The sequence below is a fragment of the Alexandromys fortis genome, unplaced genomic scaffold, assembly GCF_014885135.2.
Source record: "Alexandromys fortis isolate MF-2015 unplaced genomic scaffold, M_Fortis_MF-2015_v1.1 scaffold_284, whole genome shotgun sequence".
Lineage (NCBI taxonomy): Eukaryota > Metazoa > Chordata > Mammalia > Rodentia > Cricetidae > Alexandromys > Alexandromys fortis.
The window spans coordinates 430,608-452,401 of NW_026068160.1; the positions used below are offsets into that span (position 1 = coordinate 430,608).

Here is a 21,794-nt window from a genome sequence, read left to right on the forward strand (position 1 = left end):
GAAACAGAGACAGGTGAGTCCCAGGCCCTGTGAGCTGGGGTCCTGGGGTCATACAGGACAGTCGCGGAGATTCGGGGTGTCTAGGGCGTGGTTAGGAAGACCCCTAAACCCAAGTGTGCAGCTGAGGAGGGGTCCCCATCACGTGAGGTTAGGATTCCGCTTCTAGCTGCGCTCCTGAACCACATAGTTTGTCCCGGGAGCAGACACGGGACAACAGTTCCTCGAGCCCCCGACAGCTGACAGGGACAGTTGAGCCAGCAGCTGAGGAACCTGATTCTTTCAGAAGGGTTTTCCGGGTAACGGGAGGATGGAGCTGGCTCCGAGGTCCCCGGACTGAGGAGCGGGGCTGTGCTACTCAGGCCCCTCCTCCTCTGCTGAATCAGCAGTGGCTCAAGGCCTCACAGTCAGGGCGCAGGACTCTGGGGTCACCTCCCTGCACCTGCTTCCGAGACCCCCATGAATCTGACTGATCAGGGCTCAGTGTCAAGCTCCAGACACCCCTTTCTCTCTCTGGGCCCCAGCGTGACAGGTGCGCAAAGGCACAGACACTTGTTCTGAAGCTGGCAGCTGTCCCGACCAGGCGGCTGTTCAGGAATCTACCCACGGTCCCGGCCGCCCTCGCCGTCTCGTTGTGTCTCCCCGGGCACATTCTGTCCGGAGCATGGGGCCCTGGGGTGCCGGAGAAGGGGCTGTTGTCCTGCTGGGCTCCGATTACAGAACACCCTGTACCCACCTCCCGCCAGCGCAGCCTCCAGGGTCCCCTTCCAGCTCCGGATCTTCCTGAGGAAGCAGAGTGGGCCCCAACCCCAGGACCTTTGCGCGTGCTTCGCCAGCTGCTCTGGCTACTTGTCCTCCAGACCCCGTTTGCTTTTATTTTTGTTTGCATATGAGACACTCTTGGGTAGCCCAGGCTGGCCTTGAACGCCTGATCCCCCTGCCTATGTCTGTCACAACCAGTGTGCGTGGTGTATGTGTTCCTGGATGCTTTGCCAGAGCGCTCTGCCCTCTGCGCCCCAGCCCTGATCCCTCCCGTTGTTTGTGGCATTTAGGAAAGTCCGGAAAAAGCTGAGGAGGAAGCGCTGACTAGCCTGGGGGTGGGGCCAGCCGCGGCCAGCGGGGGACAGAAAGACAGCCCGGGTAGGAGAAGGACCTAAAGAGAGCAATCCCCCTGCAGGGAAACTGTCAAGGGCTCCTCACAGTCAGGGTGGGCAAGAAGGGACCCCAAGCCAGGCACACAAAGCCCTGTGGGGTCCGCCCCCTCCCAGTCAGCCCTGAGCTCTTCCAGGCTCCCCTTGATCACAGTCAGGCAGAGCCATGGATTGGCTTTTGACGACCCCACCGACCCCACCGGGCCAATTAGACTGGGACTCAGCAGCGGTGATCGAAGCCCCATTTGCCGCAGTGACTAAGATGATAGGGCAGAATCTCCAGGACTCCTGGATGGGGGCAGAGTCCCTGCCATACAAAGCCAAGGTGGAGCATGGGAGGAGCTATTCTGGAGGGTCCTAGAAAGAGAAGAGACTGGAGTTGGGGTTTGTATGGATGAAGAGGAGTTTGCCAGGAAAGACTGTTCCAAGCACAGGCCTGCCTGTGTGGTCACATGGCAGACATCAGTCAAAGATGCTGGGGACAGTCACGGTGGTGAAGGGACTGGGACTGAAGGAAGGTGGTCCTGGGAGGCCCCAGGGATGGAGCTGCAGGCCCTGAAAATCTGGTGTTTCCTCAGCTCTGGAACACTGTCCTCCCCAGAACAAGCAGGTGGGCCACTGTGGGTGGGAAGGGGGCCGGCAGGTTCAGGACTGCCTGAGGACTGCAGAGTCCCCTCCCAAGCACAAGCTGCTCCCTGCAGGGGCCGCACAGCATACAACACTGTCCTACGCCTGTGCATCTATCTCCCTGTGACCCCGCTGGTTTCTGGTGAGACAGCAGACCCCAGATCCAATTTGGTCACATGGGCATTCTTTTTTCTTTTCTTTTCTTATTTTTTATTTTATTTTTAAGAATTATTTATTTATGCATTTATTTTTGATTTTCAAGACAAGGTTTCTCTTAGTGTAGCCCTGGCTGTCCTGCAACTCACTCTGTAGACCAGGCTGGCCTCAAACTCAGAGATCCGCCTGCCTCTGCCTCCAGAGTGATGGGAGTAAAGGCGTGCTCCACCATCGCCCAGCAGGACGCCTCATTCTTGCTGGCAACTCTTCAAAACCCCACCTATACCCTGACTATGCTGGGCTTGTCTTCCTCCCTGCCTTTCCTCAGCCCCACCTCTGGCCAGCCTGACTCTGACCCCACAGTCCCAGGATGTTTTGTGTCTTGTATGGGTCTGTTCCTCCATCCTGCCAGCCAGCACAACAGAGAAAGAACAGACAACAGGACCACATTTTCAAACGTGCCCACCTGGCTGGGTACGGTACACGGCTACACAGGGGGCTGCACGGGCCGGGTACACGGGCCGGGTACACGGGCCGGGTACACGGGCCTCCACATAATCAGCTACTTTTGTTTATTTGTTGAGGCAGTGAGTTTGCCTAGAGCTCACGGTTATTCTCCTGCCTCAGCCTGTGGACAGCTGGGCGCTGGGTCAATGTGGGAACTTGTTGGCCTGCCTGAGAGACATCAAAAGTGTCCGAATTCAGAGCTCCTGCCATCACCACGGCAGGAGCCTCGCCTGGCAGGAGCCCTGTCCCACCTTGAACTCACAGCTGCTCCCATGGGGACCATGTTTACCAAGTATCCAGTGTCAGTGGCAATGGAATCTGTGGTGAAGACTGGGCCACAGGAGCCGGGCAATGTGGCAATGCCAGCAGATGCCGGTGCTGATGGTGATCTGCCATCTGGCTGTGCCACCAAGGGCAGTTCCTGGGCCTCTCTGGGCCTTGGCTTTCTCACTGAAATGTAAAACCCCACAAAATGCAGGTTTCCAGCCAGCTCCATTTCAGATGAACATGAGACTTTCTTTTTATTCTTTTTTTTCCTACTTGAGACAGAGTTTCACTGTGTAACTGAGGCTGACCTGGAACTCCCAGTCCTCCTGCCCTGTTGGATGAAGGTGTGATCTTGCAGAGAAAAGGACATTTGCATGCTCCAAGTGCTTCCCATCAACAAGGGGCAGGAAGGGGCAGGGGAAATGGCTCAGCAGCCAAGTCTGATGGCCTGAGTTCGATCCCTGGGACCCCCCATGATGGAAGGAGGAAACTGGATCCCACCAGCTGTCCTGTGACCTGCACAGGAGCACCAAGGCACATACAGTCCCCACCCCACACAGAACAAATAAATATCTTAAATAATAAAATAATTGCCGGGCAGCACTCCGGAGGCAGAGGCAGGTGGATCTCTGTGACTTTGAGGCCAGCCTGGTCTACAAGAGCTAGTTCCAGGACAGGAACCAAAAGCAAGCTACGGAGAAACCCTGTCTTGAAAATAAAATAATAATAATAATAATAAAATAATTTTAGGGACATTCAGAAGCAGTTTAAACACACAGGCACCCCCTAATCAAGTCCTGCCAAAGGGTCACCCTGGGCGTGGACGGGCATCGGGCGTGGACCTTCACGGAGGCCACAGCCTCCCCCAGCAGGGAGTACATGCAAAGGCCTGGGGGTTGCAGAGGCCGTGATGCCTTGGGGGCTGTGTTCCAGCCTCAGTGGTACTCAGGGGCAGAGACCTGGATTCATCCACTGAGCCAAAAATGAATAAATAGCCGGGTGGTGGTGGCGCATGCCTTTAATCCCAGCACTCGGGAGGCAGAGGCAGGGGGATCTCTTTGAGTTCGAGACCAGCCTGGGCTAAAGAGCGAGTTCCAGGACAGGCCCCAAAACCACAGAGAAACCCTGTCTCGAAAAACCAAAAAAAAAAAAAAAAAGAAAAAAAGAAAGAAAGAAAAGAAAAAAAGAATAAATAAAGAAGGAAAACCTCACGGTTTGGAAACTCAAGCTGTTGCAGGCTCTTCTTCCCCATAGCAACCGGTGCCTGTGGGGCAGGGCCCTCTACAGGATTCCCTGGCAACCAGACTCTTTGGAGGGTGACCGCCAGGGAGTGTCTCTGTTTCCTTACCAGTACTGTGGGGTCAATGATTTCTCTGGCCTATGTTGGGGTGGGTACCAAAATTGGGGAAAAACACACTTGCTCTCTCTTTTATTTGTTTAGGGTTTTGTTACTTTTTTGTTTGTTTTGAGACAGTGTCTCACTGTCTCCCATAGACCAGACTGGCCTTGAACTCACAGAGATCCACCTGCCTCTGCCTTCAGGGTACTGGGATTAAGTAATAATTTATTAATGGGATTAAATAATGATAACTATTATCATCACTACTGCAACAGAGTCAACTAGGTAACCAGGGTTGACTTCTAACACACAGCAATCCTCCTGCCTCAGCCCCCCAGGTGCTCAGACCCGAGCACAGCTGCTGTGCTTCAGGCTGTGACAAATAAGCCTGGAGCTGGAAATAACGTGTTTTCTTGCTGCCCGAGTCTATTTAACCCTGACCCAAAGCACCAGAGAGTCCTTGTCTGTGGTCTATCTGTTGAGATATGGGAACTCTGAGCGCCATCGGGACAGTAGGAAACAGCCCTGTCCCAGTACAGTCACCCCAGGTCAGCTTCGGGGACTGACAATGTTCGGCAACAGTCTTGGAGCAGAGCAAACCCAGGCCAGACTGTGGGGGTGCTCTGAAGAGATCCAGTCTGTTTCTTCTGGGGAAGTCCAGCATCCTTCACTATGGCCACCTGGAGACCCAGGGATTGGGGTGACAGCGGGATGAGCAGAGCCCCCCCGCCCGGGTCATGCATACCTTGGGGGTCTGTGGCAGGGGTCACATGGGGAAACTGAGGACCCAGTGCCAGGTGCTGACTCGGCACAGCTTCTGTGTAGGGTGGGGTTTACATCGAGTCTCTCAAACATCCACGGTCTGGTTTTGAAGCAGGATCTCTCACTGAACCAGGACCTCAGCAATTCAGCCAGAAGGAGCACGGAGCTGGAGAGGTCCTCCTCCCCCTGGTGAGTGGTGAGCATCCAACTTGGCTCTCCCATGACAGACCTTCAAACCCTACACCATTTCCCCAGTTCTGTCTGTCTCATGTAACCCAGGCTTGTCTGGAACTCTCAATGTAGGTGAAGATGACTTTGAAATCTCGATCTTCCTGCCTCCACCTCCCCAGAGCTGTGATGATGGGTGTTCCACTAACTAAGACCAGGTCCCAGTCCTGGGGTGCAGAGCGAGGGATATGGTGATGGGTTTGGCAGGGCTGCATCTCAGATTGGATATGTGGCCCTGGCCTGTGCGGGTGAGAGGGTAACTGGGGCGTGGGTCAGGGCTGTGGCCTGGTTGCTTTGGTTTGGGGGCCTGGATCAGAGTGTGTTTCTGGCACCTAGACATGTCTGTCTGGAATGTTCCGTGACTCCAAAAGGTTCAGTATGACCTTGAGGTCCTTGGCTGGGCTGGGGCCCAGGGAAATCCCGAGTCTGTCCCAGAGACACCAGCATCACAGTGGGGTCCAGCTAGGTAGGCACTGTGTGGTCTGGAGGCCGGTGCGGTCTGGAGGCAGGTTTGGTCTGCAGGCCGGTGTGGTCTGGAGGCCGGCGCGGTCTGCAGGCGAGCCTCGCACAGCGGACATGGTGGGCCATAAGCTGTGCGGCACAGCTGCGCTCCGGAGGGCGCCATTGCAGAGCTGGGAGGAGCCCTGGGGTCTTCGGAGTGCTCGTGAGACAGAGAGAAGAGGGAGAAGGAACTTGGCTGTTTGAAATATTAAGAAGTGTTTAGATTACATTTTAATGTTATTTATTTACTTCGTGGGCTGAAGTGCCAGAGCACATGTGCTGAGTCGGCTCTCTCCTTCCACCATGTGGGTCTTTGGGCTTGGATTTACCCTCTCAGCCATATTGCCGGCCTGGGACTCGCTTTTTATCACCAGAGAAGTCCATTACCAAACCAGGAAAAATTCCATTTTCTACCCAACCATGGAAGCATAGGCCTGCCATCCTGACATATGGGAGACTGAGGCAGGGGGATGACTGTGAGTTCCAGACCAGCCAAAGAATTATAAAGTGAGACCCTGTCTCAAACAACAACACAAAGAACTGGTGTGGTTTGCATCCTAACAGCTGGGAGGTGGACATTCAAGGTCATCCCGGCCTATTCAGTGAGTTTGAGGCCAGCATAGGCTACACAGGCAGCCCCTGTCTCAATAACAGCAAAAAGCCTCAAACAGGGAGCAGAGGGTGGCACAGGACCCAGCCTTCTGGGGAAGAGTGAGGTGGCAAGACTGGCCCTACTGGACCCTGGGAGCAATTCCACAGCCCGTGGTTGGTGCTTACATCGGAGAGATTACCACACGGAGAGGTGCACTGGCCGGCACATAGGAATCCGGGGTGCACAGAGGCCCCTGCACAGCTCAGGGGTTCTGCCTAAGGCAGAGAAGTTCTATCCTGGTGGGGAGGGGCACCAGCACCCAGTGTGACTTTGGCCAGGTGTGAGGGGGCAGGTTCACAGTCCCAGGACTCCACAGAGACAGTAGGATGGTAAGTTTGAGATCAGCCTGGGGTTTTAGAGGGAGACTGTCTCAAGAAAAGCAGAAGAAAAGGTAAAGATGAATGCATACAGATTTGATTGAGGATAGCAAGGGAGCAGTGTAGTGAGAAAAGTCCAGCTGTGCAAGCGTCAGGACCTGAGTTCAAACACCCAGTGTACACTGCAAAGCTGCTGCAAGCCGGCTGGTGATGACACACAGAAGAATCTGAATTCCAGGCCAGCCTGTTCTACATAGGAGTCCCAGGACAGCCAGGGCTACACAGAGAAACAACAAACAAATCAATAAAAACTGGTTGTAACCACAGCACAGACACAGGAGGGTCAGTACTGGGAAAGACATTGTCCCAAGGACCAAGATGGGGCTGGTGAGGTGGCTCAGAAGGTAAAGGTGCCACTGCCAGTCCTGACTACGAGAGTTCCAGCCCCAGACCCCGCACAGTGGACAAAGAGAACTGACACCTGAAAGTCGCCCTCTGACCTTTGCCCCACAAGTAGATTAGTAAAAATGCATGAAACGCCGGGCAGTGGCGGCACTCGGGAGGCAAAGGACCTCTGTGAGTTTGAGGACAGTTTAGTCTACACAGTGAGTTTCAGGACAGGCTCCAAAACTATGCGAAACCCTTTCTCTAAAAAACAAAACAAGCTGGGAGGTTGTGGCACAGGCCTTTAATCCCAGCACTAGGGAGGCAGAGGCAGGTGGATCTCTGTGAGTTCAAGGCCAGCCTGGTCTAGAAGAGCTAGTTCCAGGACAGGCACCAAAGCTACGGTTGGGGCCACAGAGGAAGACACCAGATGCTGACCTGGCCACCTTCCCCCACCCCCAGCTTCCACAGGCTCCAGTGCAAGACACACAGTAACATACATACTTTAAAAAAGTAACAGGACTTTTTGTTCATCACAGGTTGCCTTGAAGAACGTGGTAAGAGGAAGCAAAGTAACATCATACTGTGGCTGAGGGCGGTATGGTTTACAAGTCTGTGTGCCCACTTGGTGCACTGCACAAAGGGGCCAGGAGAGGGTGCTGCAACCCCGGATCCGGAGTCACAGATGATTGGGAGTCACCACGTGGGTGCTGGGAGCTGATCTGGTCTCTTGCAAAGGCTGTTCTAACCACTGTGCCCCGGGAATGTGTGTACACACACACACTGAGGGATCCAGGGCTAGATTTTGTCATCTGGGAAGAGAGAACTGGCGAGCAGGGGCTTCTGTTGAGGCAGGAGTTTGGGTCCAGCCTGGACTATACATAATGGGCTTCAGGTCAGCCTGGGCTATATGGGACAATAGTGTGCAGGCAGTTCCTGACTGAGCACCCGGAATGAGGGCTCGTGCTTGGTCCCAGGCTCCTCCCTCCCTGTCCCAGTGCCATGGCCCTCTTTCCTCCAGTACACTGTGGCAGAGCCAACCTCCCTTGGCCACCCCAGGCCGTGTGATCCGGTGTGTCATCTGCAAACCGATACCAGCCTGCAGCCACTTGTGAAACCAGCTGCCACTGTTTCTGCCAGTGAGAGTCCCCAGGCAGGCTGCGCAGGGGAGTGGCGGATGGATGGATCAGCAGGAATGGCTCTGCTCTGTGCCTCAATTTCCCCACCTGTTAAGTCTCCAAAGCACTCATAATTCACAGAAGTCCCCCTGTCCTTGGGGAGGCAGGAATCCAATACTCTGGGTTCTCAAGACCCTGGAAGGGCATGCTGCTGCTGGGGAGGGGGACCTGCCCTGTGGTCACGCCTATGGTCTCCCCTACACAGGCACAAACTCCTACCCCAGGGCCTTTGCATGGAGATGTCCTCACTCACCTCCACTCATCCTGCCTGGCCCAAAGCCTCCTCCTCCGGGAATTCCTCTTCCCCTTCTGACCCTTACAGCCCCCTTATTGTCTGATTCTGATGTGGGACTCAGAAGCCCCGACTTCAGTCTGTCCTTCAGGGGTGCACTATTTAAACCCTGAAGATACTACTGCAGACAGATTTCAGACTCCCTACATTGGTGGCATGTAAGTGAGAAAGGCATTGCAATTAGACTCAGGAGGGGGCCAGGAGACATGTGGATGTCCCAGGTACTCAGGCAGGGGCTGGTCACAGGAAGCATGGTTAATCATAGCTGGAGAAGGCACCAGAGGTCTGCCTGAACCCTCCTTCTGATATGTTTGTTGATTGACTGTATAACCTGCTCTCCATGGAGGGAAGCCACTCCAGCTTTCTCAGGAAGGGTCCAGGGCTGGGTCAGGCCAGGGTGGGGACGGCAGCCAGAGCAGATTGCATCCAGCAGGCCAGGCTGAGCAGGGGCCTCCATGGAAACCCTCCTCCCCTGTGCCGTTTTCAGGCATAGTGCTGGGGACAGTGGCTCCCAGAGGCTGAAGGTTCCCTGACGCCCTGCCATGGCTGCTGTGGGGGCAGAAAGAGACCCCCGCAGTGGCTCAGAGACCAGGAGAGTCATGTAGACTCAATTTGGCATCTGAGTCCCTGGCTGGGTGCATGGCTCCGGGTCAGAGGGCGAAACAAGATCCTGGCTTCCATCTACAGCAAGGCAAGAAAGGTGAAGTGAAGGGGTGCAGAGGGGAGAGGGAGAGCAAGGCGGGGAGAGCAGCCTGCTCCCATCACCTCAGGCCTGCGAGTGTGCTCGAGGCTCTCAAGGGAATACTACTCAGCTGCGAAGAAGAAGGAGCTGACAGTGCTGGAAAACCTCAAAAATACAACGTGGGCGATTGACAGCAGCCAGCGCAAAGTGACCCCATTGCTCTGAAGTGCCCGGAACAGGCTAATCCCCAGAGACAGAAGATGCTTGGGGCTGTGACAGCCTGTGCAGGGAAACGTGGGGACAGATACCCTGGCATTTGGTAGCTGTTTGCACACCAAGTGAATGTGCGCTAAATGTCAACAAATTGTGCACTTTAAATGAGCAAGTGTGTGGGGTGTGAATGCAGTGTGAATAAACAGCTTTAGAGCACCGGCTGCCTGGCACAGGCAGCGACCCCAGGGCTGCTCTGTGGTCTGGTCACTGCCCGCGGGACATGTTCCCCAGAACCTGTGACAATCCACACATCCCAGCAAGAGGCAGAGGCTCCTGGACATCGCAGGGAGGCGCCTGGGGAGGAATTGAGGCAGTTCATGTCCCTGCTTTGACAGGCTCCACACCTGCCACCCACAGATGGAAACCACCAAGAGGGCTGAAGGAGGGTGCACACCGGTCACCTGGCACTCTGGAGGCTAAGGCTGAGGATGGTGAACTGCCTGGGTCCCTGGCCACAGACCTTTATCCGGCCTCCCCACACCGCTGCTGGCCTCCCCTCAGTCCTCACACTCACGGCCCCAGCACGGCATCCTCTGGGACCGCTCACCCTGCACCCTCTCAGCCCCCATCATGGTTTCAGTTTGTTGATGGGTGCATCTGTGTTTGCCTGCACCATTCTGTGAGACATCTCATGCCACGCAGGCTGTGCCTGGTTCACTGCCAGTGTTCTGATGTTTGGGACTGGTGAGGGTTGAACCCAAGACGACCTGCGTTAAAGAAAATCACTCTCCCCTGAGCCACGCCCCCAGCCCCTCTCTGCGGGGAAGGGGACTCCTAGGCAGTCACCCTCTCCTGGCCTGTTGTCCTTCCTGTTAGCGGTAGGACACAATGTATCTTCTATCAAACAGGGAGCTGGATGGAAAGTTTTGGTCACCATGCGGGCCGGATGCAGGTGACTGACTCCCCACCCCCAGGTCTGGTCTGACTGCTCCTGCTCCCCAGGCTGACTCCATTTGTGTTGGAAAAGTCTCCCAAGCGCAGCCTCCTCCAACCAGCTCAGCCTCCGGGTGCCTGGAGGAACCCGACACACCCCAGCGCTGGAGAGGCTGAGTCCAGATGATTGGGAGTTTGGGCTAGCCTGAGCTACAGGAACCACGGTGCGGCCTTGCGGGGGGGGGGGGGGGATACTCCTGTAAAAGGCCGGGTTCTCACACCCTGCGGACGCCGCGGCTGCCCCCTCGCGGTCACGTGAGCAGTTAAGGACGCGTGTTTTTATCTCGCGGCTATGCAGACAGGAGCGGACATGGGGTGCACCTGGGGTGCGGCGGCCCCTGATCTGGACGGCGAGGCCTCACACCACCACTGTCCCTCCCACCCAGGTCCAACTCACTGTCCTCCACTCGGGGTCTCACGTAGCTCAGGCTACCCCGGAAGTGCACAGGAAGGCCAGCTTCAGCTGTCAGTCACTGGGAAGGCCCATTTATTAAGTGCTCAGTACTCCACAGGGAAACTGAGTCTGGATGTGTGGCTTCCCGCAGATGTCTAGGCCCTGCCGCCCACTCTCACGGTGCTGAGCCCGCAGTCACCTCGCTTATGACGCTCTAATATCCAGACTCCCTGTCTAGTGCTCGCGGGGTTAGGCCCAGCCCAGGACACAGGACCAGGTCTGCTCAATCTGAAGGACCCGAAGCAGAGACCAATGATAGGGCCCAGGCTTGCCCCGTCAGTCCGCTTGACCCACAGGCCGGCTGGAGTGTCCTGGCTCATCAGTCCTCTGAGTCCACCAAAGATCGCCAAATGTGGAGGCTCCCTGGGTCACACCCCCCAGGAGCAGCGGGAGTCTCTCGTGGGCCAGGCCACCGCGGGGACAGTGCTGGCCCAGGCCCCTGGCCTCCGGGCGTCCGGGCATCTGTCTCCCGTCCTCCAAAGACTGCGCGGTGTGCAGGGCGGGCGCAGGGGCAGCCTGCGGCGACCCCGTCCCGTCCCCCGCGTCCCGGGCCACCTCCACCACCAGCGTCTCTCGCGGGCACAGCACCTCCGGGAAGTCCTCAGGGCTGCGCCACAGCCAAGCCTTAAAGGAGGGACAGAGCCAGGGCTGTGGGCGGAGCCATGACTGAGTGAGGGGGCGGGACAGCGTGAGGGTATGTGGGCGGGACCAGTGCCTCGGCGGAGCTACTTAGTCGGGTGCAGCTAGGACGGGAGTGGAGCCCAACAGTCGGGAGAGCCATGTCACTGGGTATCGGCACCCTGTTCTCAGGAGGCCCCCCCTCTTTCCTCAGCCCACGTGACCATGCATCTCTTTGGACTGGCCAGAGCACTCTAGACACGAGCTCCACTAAGCCTGTGACTCAGGTGGACCAATGAGATCTGGCCCTGAGACTTAGGTGGCAACTAACAGGGAGGCCAGAGAGTCCCCTGAACCAGTCAGGGGTGAGGCCTTCAGGAGGCGAGCTATTCCCAGGGAGCAGGATCCCGTGTTCCTGGATCCAGCCATGCCTGAAGCACACAGCCTGGCGTTTGCTTTTCAAGTTCCCTGTCTGTCGAAGCCACTTAGGTTCTGCTTCTATGATATGACTTCTAGAAAACTCCGCTGCCTGTCTGGACCACATCCACTGCCCACAGTGTGCACCAAACAACAGTCCGAAGCTGAAAAGGAACACTTACCTGCTTGCCCTGGCCTTCAGGGAACTCCACAGCCGTGCTGGCACAGGGTGTGGGCAGCGGTGGGCACAAGTGCCAGGCCACCCTGGGAAGAAAGGGTGGCAGATCAGAGGGGGCCTCTGAGTCTCCCTTTTTTTCCCGTTATGCTGTAAAGGGCGTGGTGTGACCGAGTCCCCGTCCATCTGGTTCCTGACCCTCAGTGCCCCATCTCCTTGTCTATAAGACCAGGACAGATACACACTTTGGGCTCAACACTGCCCTAATGTCAGCTCGGGAGGAGTAAGGTGAGACTTACCTGTTCAAGCCAATGTATCCGAGGCCGCCGAGAAGGAGTACGCTAACAAAGCTCCCCAGGGACACGAAAATGATGGATAAACGGGAAATCTGCACCTCTGTGGGCGGGAGGGACAACTTGAGCTGAGGGAGGTGAACCCTTCCTTCTTTCCCACCCGGCAGGGCAGAAGCCGCCTGACTAGGGAAGACAGTTTGACCCAGGTGCAGCAACCCAAGGAGTCAAGAGGACAGAGAGCAGTTACCCTGTCGCTGTGATCAGAGGCAGGTAGGGAGAGCTTCCTGGAGGAGGGAACTTTACAGCATGGTTTTGAAGGATGAATAGGAGTTTAACAAATGTGTGGCGAGGGGTGGGGATCAAATATTGCAGGCAGGTGAGGAAGGCCGAAGGAGAAGAGGAATTCCGACTAGTCCTTTTTGCGGAGGCCCATGGAAAGCTGCAGGGGGAATCTTGGCCACCACCCGGCTGTGGAGGTCATTACAGGAAGAGCAGCAAAGTGCATTCTGGGTAAGCAGCTGGCTGCGGTCCCACTCACCGAAGCTGAAGTGCTGGGGGCGGCTCCAGGCACCTCGGAGCTGCGCAGTGTCGGCTCGCACCTGGACTTTGTACACCACGCCACTGCGCAGTCCCTGGAGTGTCACTTCGGTCTTCGTGGGTGGCACGAGCCACTCTGCTGGAGGGAGGCAACGTGGGTTAGGGTTCCTTTCATGACACGTGGGTCGAATCTGACACTCGGGGGCAGCCCTGTAGGGTAAACCGAGTTCAGTTCCCAGCACCCACAGGGCAGCTCACGACTGTCAGCCTCCGCAGCCATCAGGCACGCTCGTGGTGCACGGACACAAATGCGGGCGATACACGTGCACATAAAATCATCAACCGATAGCTGAAGATTTTAAGAGGTAGCAGAAACAGTCAAGGGTTCCACCTCTAGCTCCTGAGGAAGCTGAGACAGGATTGCTGTAAATTTGAGGCTAGCCTGGACTACAGAGTGAGACTCAAAACAAAAAAAAAAAAAATCAAAAAGCAAGGCAGGCTGGGTGAATCCTCGGTGAAGGCAGCCTGAAGAGAGTTCGACCCCAGGGCCCGACCTGCAAGCTGTCCTCTGGCCCACGCGTGCTCCGCGGACACGACGTTATTATACACGGTAAATGAATCAGTAAACACGTAGTTAAAACGTGTAAAAAAAATAAAATTGGTGCTTTAAGTGAGAATGGCCCTCACAGGCTCACAAGTTTAAGGGAGGACTAGGGGGTGCGCCCAGCCTCGGGTTCCCGCCAACGTGCCCCACCTGACGCCCACTCGCCGTCCTCAGCCTCGCAGCGCACGACGTATCGCATCAGGACCCCCGGACAGGCACTCAGCCGCGACGGCGCCCACTCCACGAACACCGAGTCCCCGCTATGGTTCTTCACCGACAGGTGGCGCGGGGTCCCAGCTGCCGAGGCTGTGCAAAACCTTCAGCGGTGGGACTGCCCAAGGGAAGGCCCCGCCCACCGCGGTGACCGCGCCAAGTTCCACCCACTACCATGGCTCCACCCACTTCCTGACACCCCCCATTGGGTTCTACGTATAGTCATTGACGTGACTCCAACCATAGGGTTAGCATTTTGCCTGCTCACATTCTGGGCAACACCCACAACCCTGTCCCTGCTCACAGCCCTGGCTCCACCCACAGACCTGTTTCCACCCACAGCCCTGGCCCCGCCCACAGCCCTGTTTCCACCCACAGCCCTGGCTCCGCCCACAGACCTGATTCTGCCAACAGCCCTTGACCTGTCCACAGGTCACCTGACACTCCAAGGTCACAAGGACCCAAAGCACAGGTCAGAGCTTCTTACCGTTACCCGCAAAGAAGTAACTGGACAGGATCGTGGACCACAACACTGGGTTCTCTGGATTCTTGGAGCCGAAGACAGTGAGGCGGTAACATCGCCCCTGGCCCAGCGCAGGCTCTGAGCTCCAGCTGTGGGTCACTGGAAGGACCAGCAGAGCGAGGCCACTGAATCCGCTGTGCTCTTAACCCTCAGTCTTTGTGCTGGCTGTGCTGTTTTCTGGGACTCGTACCTCAAATCCCTTATGCCTTTCTCCTGAATCCTTCATCTCACTACTCCAGCCTCTACTCTGTGGGTAAGGAACTCAGCTCTGCAGCCTCAGCTGGGCCTCTCTGAGAGCCACGAAAGTGCTCCCCCTCCCGCTAGGGCTCCAGCCCAAACTCAGACACTGCCGGGACCATCTGGCTTCTTCTCCAGACCTCTTTAACTCACAACAAGCAACTGTGAATTGCCACCTTCCCTGGCAGGAAAATGTTTAAATCACCACCCACCCTATGTGAGACTCATTATGCCCAGGGTGTGACCTGCCCAGGGAGGAGTCTGGGAACCCAGCCAAGGTTGGAGATGCCAGTCCTCAGGGTTCCGGCCCGTGTCACTCAGAGTAAGTGAGGCACCTCTCTGGGCTTCAGACGCCCTCTGTCTGCACAGACCCCGCAGGTTGGGGCTAGCCATGTGTTATCACGAGGATATTTATCTGAGAGTGACATACCCACCCTGGCAGGATCCCCATCTTCTGGTGGTGCAATCAGGGTACAGTGGGTGTGGTTCCTGTCCTGGCCCTGTGCCTGCCGCTCCACGCAGTAGGTGGTGTCTGGAGCCTGGGCTACCCAGTGCATGGATGTTATGTTGCCGTCCACACTGACATTCAGGGTTCTCGTCTCTGTAAGGAACCCCAAGTGTCACCAGCATATCAGCGACAATCCCAGACCCACACTCAGCCTCCACCTCTGAGGAGATCAACTGGCACCTATTGAACGCAAACTGTGTGCCAGGCTGATACTTTTTGTTTGGTTGGTTTTTGAGGTAGGGTTTCTCTGTGTAGCCCTGGCTGTCCTGTTTCTCTGTAGACCAGGCTGACCTTGCACTCACAGAGATCCACCTGCCTCTGCCTCCCGAGTGCTGGAGTGACAGTTACAGCCAGTGTGCCCAACTGGTCTCCCGTTTAGTAGATAAAAATATTTTAGGGGCTGGCAAGATGGCAAAGTAGGTAAAGGCAATTGCTGCCAGGTCTGGCAAACTGAGTTAGATCCCTGGAACCCATGGAAGGTTGGCCTCTGCCCTCCACACACACACCCTAGCATGTGTGCACACACGAGACAATGAACTTTCTCATGAGAGATAATTCAGTCAGATTTACACACAGTGAGCATGCAGCACAACCCGTCATCCCACTGATGGAGACTACAGCTGGTCTAAGGCAGAGCTTGTCAATTAGAATTTTAAAAACTTGTCTGTCTTGTGTGTGCACTTCCACAGAGACCAAAGGAGCGCGTCAGATCCCCACAGCTGGAGCTGGAGGCTCAGTCGCCCCTTTGAGCGGTTTAAAGTCCTACATTAGACATACATCTCAACGACTGAATTTTTAATGCGCCTTTCACTTGGACAGCATCTTAATCTCATTCTTTTGTGCGTGAAAAATGAACCCGGGCCCACACATGCTTGTTGCGCAGGGTGGATCCCACCACCCTCATGTTCCCGCCCCTGGGCCCTGAGCACCTGCAAGGTCTTGGGCAGGAATGCGCCACTTCTGGTTGGAGATGCGGCCGAAGCGAGTCTTGGTGACCACAGCCAGCTCGTAGGCAGCCCCAGAAAGGCTCAGCGTCTTGCCCAGGGACACAGTCTTTGAGGGCTGATGCTGGCACAGACAGGACAGCATGTTCACATCCACCAAATACATCACGTGGGCACCGTGGGCACCGCGCTTGACTCTCAGGCAGCCCTCAGGGACAGCAGGCTGTGGCGACTGCAGAACAGGAGATAGGCATGAGGACCCAGGACACTGCTCTCCCCTCCTCACACACACACACACACAGGCTGGCTGAGGATGAGCTCCTGGGACCCCCTCTCCTGTGCCGGAGTGACAGGTGCTGGCCACCATACCCTGCCAACCTTCAAAGTTGACCCCACCACCTGTGGCTTCCACCACTCCCACCTTTCTCTGTGTCTCTTTCTCCTCCACTCCTACCTTCTGCCCCTGCCCAGGCCAACCCCAGCCCAGGCTAGCCCAGTCACCTGCCCCTGCCCAGGCCAACCCCAGCCCAGGCTAGCCTAGTCACCTGCCCCTGCCCAGGCCAACCCCAGCCCAGGCTGGCCCGGTCACCTGTTTTTGCATGATCAGACGCCGTCTTCCATGTTGGGTCAGTGGCTCCACCAGGAACTTGACCTCAGGCTGGGGTAAGGGTTCTGTAAGGAGAGAGGAGACACCACACCTTCAGTCACAGGCTTGCTGCCTGCAGCTAGAGACCGCACAGAGTGAGGAAGAGCACTGAGGCAGGGCACTGTTCCAGAGGCCTGAGCAGGCTTTCCCCGTGGCCTTACTTCTAATCCCCTCAGCCTGATGTCTGGAACTTGCTGGCACATCCTTTATTCCTTTTGAGAGAGGGTCTGGCTATGGTGCCTAGGTTGACCTCAAAACCATAGTCCTCCCGCCTCAGCTTTCCTATGTTGGGATGATTGACACACAGCTCTGACCCTTTCCTAGAGCTTGTAACCCAGGGCCCGCTCACCTGGAGGAACACACACAGAGTTGCTCCAATTACTCCAGGGACCCCCAGGGGCCCCTGAGGAGAGCTGCCACCTACGCCGCCGGATCTGGAACTCCTGGGCTGCGTTCTCCGAAGGGCAAAGACAGGACTCTGGGTAGAGGCAGGGCATTAACCACGGGGTCAGTGTGCTGGGGCTGACCAACACTGTGTGATCTGATTGTCTGTGGGTCTCTCTTCAGCCACTCCTGCTCCTTCGCTGGAGCCCCGCCCCATCCCTCGACCATGACCCGGGTTCTTTTCCACCTCTCTGTGGATTGCAAGATTGAATAAACCCACGCTGAGCCACAGGGCAGGCCACAGCCCTGCGTGCACTAGGGGACTGGTTCATGCTCATCAGAACTGCTGTCCTGAATGTCCCCAATCATACCTAAGCCAGAGTCATTCTGGGGTCCACAGCCACCCTAAAAGAGAAAGAGATTGTGTGTGTGGTTGGTTTAAACTTCATGGCCCAGAAACGAGTGCTTGAAGCCTTTCTGTTTTGCTCTTGGAGCCTGGACCTCACTGTGCAGCCTGAGCACCCTCCCTCCAGCACCTCCTCAGCACTGACGTGAAGGGTGGAGCTGCCCAGCTCTCCTGACCCATTTCCCATTTGTATAAGGGGAAAACTGAGGCCTGGGTAGGATCATAGAAGTGGGGGAGGCATGGGGCTGCAGTGGTTGAGAAGTGAGCTGGGGAGAGAGAGAGGGAGGGAGCAAAGGAGAAAATGATTCTGAGGAAGCAAGACGTGGTCATACTGCTCTGTGAAGCCGGGGTGGGTGGGGCTGAGAGGGCTAGCCCTTGGGCAGGGTGACGACCACCCAGCGGGAGCGAGGAAGCGAGAAGCGGTGATGCCAGTGATGCCGACAGGATCCTCGGGGAGGGGAAAGGGTGCCACTAGGCGGGGAGGGGGCTCAAGCAGGGAGATCACCATCAGAACCCCCAGCTCGGAGGATGAAGACACCAACAGGACGACATTATTGGTGCAAAGGTGACCTTTGACCTGGGAAACAAACTCACCAAAGTCCAATTTGTTGTGGGGGTCCGGCGCCTGAACTGCACCTCAGCCGGGACTTCATCAGAAACATTCCAATCCAGGCGTAACTGCCCATCTGAACGCGACACTTTGACGTTTCCCAGGGGATGGTTGAACTTGACTGGGGGGAGGGAGTCGTGCATGTCATTTGAGTGCAAATTTCCAGACCCAGCTAAGGCCGGCATTCTGTACCCAGGGTTGTGTGTGGTACAGACGTTTTGGCTCAGCTTTTTTTTTTTTTTCAGTCCAGGGTCTTTTGTAGCTGAGGTTGGCCTCCCAAGAGCAGGCATGACAAGCGTGCACCCCCATGACTGGTACTTGTGGTGCTGGGGTAAAATCTTAGGGCTCCGTGTATGCTAATCATGACTACTTGCTGACTTATGTCCCCAATCCAATGATTTTTAAAAAATAGATTGTTTGTTTTTTCAAGACAGGATTTCTCTAACAATCCTGGCTGTCCTGGAACTCTGTAGACCAGGCTGACCTCGAACTCACAAAGATTCACCTGCCTCTGCCTCTTAAGTGCTAGGATGAAAGGCGTGTGCCATCACCACATGGCTGAAAAATTGACTGTATTAAAGGGCTGGAGAGATGACTCAGGGGCTCCAAGCACCTGAGAGGACCCACAAGGCAGCTCAGAACTGTAACTCCAGCTCCAGGGTATCCAGCGCCCTCTTCTGACCTTCCTGGGCACCAGATATGCAGGCAAAACACACATACACGTAAAATAAAAGTAAATAAAACTTAACAAACAAAATGCTGGGGGCATGATAAGAGGTAGAACCCCTGCCTAGAATCCCCAGTGAGGGGCTGGGGAGTGTGGCTCCAGGTAGAGTTTGCAGAAAATCCTAGTCCCATCTTCAGCCTTATCCAGCCCCCAAAACAAACATCTTGCTGGGGTATGTTCCCACAGACAAGTGAACTTTTTGCTGCCCTGATTAATTTTCTGCGTCTGGGAGTTCACTTTGCTAGTCTCAGTGGAAGGATGCGCAGCCCCCCTCTCTAGCCCACCCACATCCGCGTCCCTGAAGCTGCCCACAACCCACATCCTCACTCATGCACACCCTGAACAGGACTCTGTCAAGCACACGCTGAGTCACGAAAACACACAGCTCCCAGGAGGGGCTTGTAGGATTGCAGCGAGCAGAGGCTCAGGCCACGCCAGAAGAAACCTAGGAGTCCTGTGATAGGGTATTCCCAACCAGCCAGACTGCCTTGTAGGGCAGTGTCCTACACCCGGGGTGACAGAGGGACAGGTAAGACAGAGAGCTCACTCCAGTGGGACAGGTACAGTGATATCTCCAGAGACTTCATGGTCCAGTTGTTGAGTCGAGACTCCACCCAAAACGTGACGTTAGAAAGCACAGGGACGCCAGCCTGCTCTGAGAACTGCACAGTCCGGGACTTGCCTGCAGGAAAGTAACAGCAGCGCCCACCGCCAAAGCTGCAGAAGGAGGGTTAGTGATGAGTCAGGGGAGCGGGTGGGTGGGGCGAGGGAATGGGCGGGGTTAGTGAGAGTCAGCGGAGCGGGTGGGTGGGGCGAGGGAATGGGCGGGGTTAGTGAGAGTCAGCGGAGCGGGTGAGTGGGGCGAGGGAATGGGCGGGAGAGAATCATAAAGGTGAGTTTGAGGATGAAGACTAGAAAATAAATTGGGCACTGTTTAATTCCAGCACTTGGGAGGCACAGGCGGATCTCTGTGAGTTCAAGGCCAGCCTGGTCTACAGAGTGAGTTCCAGAACAGCCAGGGCTATGCAGAAAAACCCTGTCTCGAAACACCAAAATAAAAAATAAAGATTAAAGTGAGTTCAAGACCAGCCTGGTCTACAGAGCTAGTTCCAGGACAGGCTCCAAAGCCACAGAGAAACCCTGTCTCGAAAAAACCAAAATAAAGAAATAAATAAAGATTAAAGAACATGTTGTATGCTCTTTCTACCCCTTGTAGTGACAATGCTGTTGCTGTCACATGACAAAGATTGGCAGGGATCACGTTAATCATGAGCTCACACAGATCTTGGCTATAATGGATTTGGGGAACAAGTTAGGCTGTGGGGATGGGTCCTCACCAGCACCTCAGGAAGTGAGTGACATTGTCCTCAGCGCCGTCATACTGCCAGGAGCATTCATACTCTGCCCCGGAAATCCTGTAACAGCTCAAGTTCCTGGGTCTGGACAAGAAGCCTGGAGAGATGGCGGGAGAGTGAGAGGTAGACTCTGCTACCGGAAGTGTCCTGAGGTGTTCTGCATCCCTCCTGCTTGCCCTTCTCCGCCCTGTCGGCAGTTTCTGGACATCACAGGTGTAGCGCCAACTCCACCTCGGGACTTTGCACACGCTGGATTGACTGATCCCCCCCATTCAGGTAGATTAGATTTCTCAGCATGAGTACTGGCAGCTCCCCCACCTTCCCAGGGAACTGCCTGGACAGCAGGACGGGGACAGGATGAGGCAGAGCCTGCTGTGGCTCTCTGCTTGGGAGGGGCTGTGCCAGACCTGAGTCTCCATCTGGGTAAGGCGGTGGCCTCTCAAAGCAGCAGTCTCTGCAGGAGACTGAAAGGCAAGAGAAAATGACAGTAGTGTCACAGTGCAGTGGGACACATGAGCCCGGGGAGGGCACAGGGGTGGGCGTCAGCCTGCCTACTCCCTTTCCTGTCTGCATGTCTGTTTGCCATCAACACATGCAATCGCAGACTGCTCACTCGCCAACCCCCCCAGCACCACCCCACCCCTCCACCCCTACTCCCTACTCTCCCACCCATCCACCCATCCTCCAGGCCGTCTGTCTGTCTAGCCTCAGCCTTCCTCCCTCACTACCCAAGTTCTAAGTTCTCTCACATCCCTGCCGCTCCAGGGGGCACAGCAATAGGCAGAGCAGGGTTAGTACTTCCCGGCAGGGGAGGCTGAGGTCCCTGTGAGTGTACATGGCTGCTGGCAGTCAGGGCTACCAGGAGATGCTGATGTCCCGTGAGCAGAGTCCCTGTGCTACTTGGGGCACCAGTGTCTGCCCTGCATGAGAGTGCAGGACACCGCAGGTAAGGCTGAGCCCAACTCTGGGAGCCTTCTGGATTCCGAGGTGACAGGTATGCCCCTCATCCTTTCTGTTCTCTCTGGTGACCCCAATCCTGCAGCCTCAAGCCATCTTTCCTGGCCTTGCTGTCCCCTCTCTGCCATCACCAATCAGCTATCTCTGTGATGGTGGCCCTCTCTAGAAATCTGGGGTTCCTGCCTCTTGCCGTGAGTCTCAGCTCATGGTGTGCCCTGACGGCCAGCAGCCCTGCTGCTGTGAAGTCCTGTCCATCAAACTGAGATGGAGGACCAACAAGCTGCAGATTCGTAGTCTGCAGAGGACGGCAGAGGCACAGAGAGCATAGAATTGGCTCAAATCCCACAGCAGTCATGGCAGAGGTGGATCCCAGCCTGGCCCATGAGGTGTCCGTGAACCTGCCTGTGCAGATTCTATGTGTGCTGTGAGCAGAACATGCCACCTTTCGTGCGCCTTCCTTGAGCTTCTTCAACTTAAAGAGATGGGAAATGAGAATGGGCCAGGCCCTCAGCAGAGGAGAAGAAGCAAACCAATGATCCCTGTAACCATGGCCACAGAGATGGCAGAGATGTGGTACTCACCGGGACCCTTCCCTTACCCAGGAGATGTGAGGTAAGCACTCACCGCCCAGCTGGATAAACAGGAGGAAGATTAAGAAGTGCGGGCTGGTCCCTGGCAGCCCCATCAGGTCCACAAGGAGAGGAGCCATCAGTACCCAGGCACTTTTGCACTGTCTATGAGGCCCAGCCACGCTGTCCCCAACCCAGAACACACTGATGCTGAGAAGGGAAAGAAAATGAAAGAGAGGAGAAAAGAAAAGAAAGAAAAACTCTCTGTCTCCCCCACCAGTCAAAGTGGAAGTGAAAGCCAGGAAGTCAGTCACCCCAACCCCCACATTACAACCCACACCAAGCAAGATAGGTTAGTCTGGCATTTTTTT

At 55.9% G+C, this 21,794-nt stretch overlaps 1 protein-coding gene across 6 annotated transcripts; it reads right to left on the reverse strand.

Annotated features, from left to right (window-relative positions):
* Window positions 1–58: 58 nt before the first annotated feature.
* Il12rb1 (interleukin 12 receptor subunit beta 1) lies at window positions 59–21,656 on the reverse strand. 6 transcript variants are annotated; one of them, XM_050127644.1, is made up of 16 exons: window positions 21,479–21,656; window positions 20,305–20,361; window positions 19,880–19,994; window positions 19,090–19,259; window positions 17,800–17,936; window positions 17,171–17,204; window positions 16,765–16,893; window positions 16,359–16,441; window positions 15,755–16,001; window positions 14,748–14,918; window positions 14,045–14,179; window positions 13,495–13,650; window positions 12,742–12,879; window positions 12,210–12,306; window positions 11,918–11,999; window positions 10,711–11,324 (listed from the first exon to the last, which is right to left on the reverse strand). In XM_050127644.1, the coding sequence occupies exons 1-16, from the start codon at window positions 21,561–21,563 to the stop codon at window positions 10,977–10,979; spliced, it is 2,184 nt and encodes a 727-aa protein (XP_049983601.1). In that variant the 5' UTR covers window positions 21,564–21,656; the 3' UTR covers window positions 10,711–10,976. The 6 variants fall into 6 exon arrangements, with proteins under 6 accessions (XP_049983602.1, XP_049983601.1, XP_049983600.1 ...); XM_050127645.1 differs by lacking the exons at window positions 10,711–11,324; window positions 20,305–20,361; window positions 21,479–21,656 and adding an exon at window positions 59–1,505 and having other exon boundaries at window positions 19,880–20,184; XM_050127643.1 differs by lacking the exons at window positions 20,305–20,361; window positions 21,479–21,656 and having other exon boundaries at window positions 19,886–20,184.
* Window positions 21,657–21,794: the final 138 nt, after the last annotated feature.

Excerpts from the sequence above, each read along its gene's own strand:
- Il12rb1 (XM_050127641.1), bottom strand. The coding sequence starts at position 20,169 with ATGGGGGGGATCAGTCAATCCAGCGTGTGCAAAGTCCCGAGGTGGAGT. Across the intron at positions 19,260-19,879 it reads ACTCACTTCCTGAGGTGCTG|CTTTGGCGGTGGGCGCTGCT; the intron begins GTGAGGACCCAT and ends CTCCTTCTGCAG. Across the intron at positions 16,894-17,170 it reads CCAGAATGACTCTGGCTTAG|AGTCCTGTCTTTGCCCTTCG; the intron begins GTATGATTGGGG and ends GCCTCTACCCAG.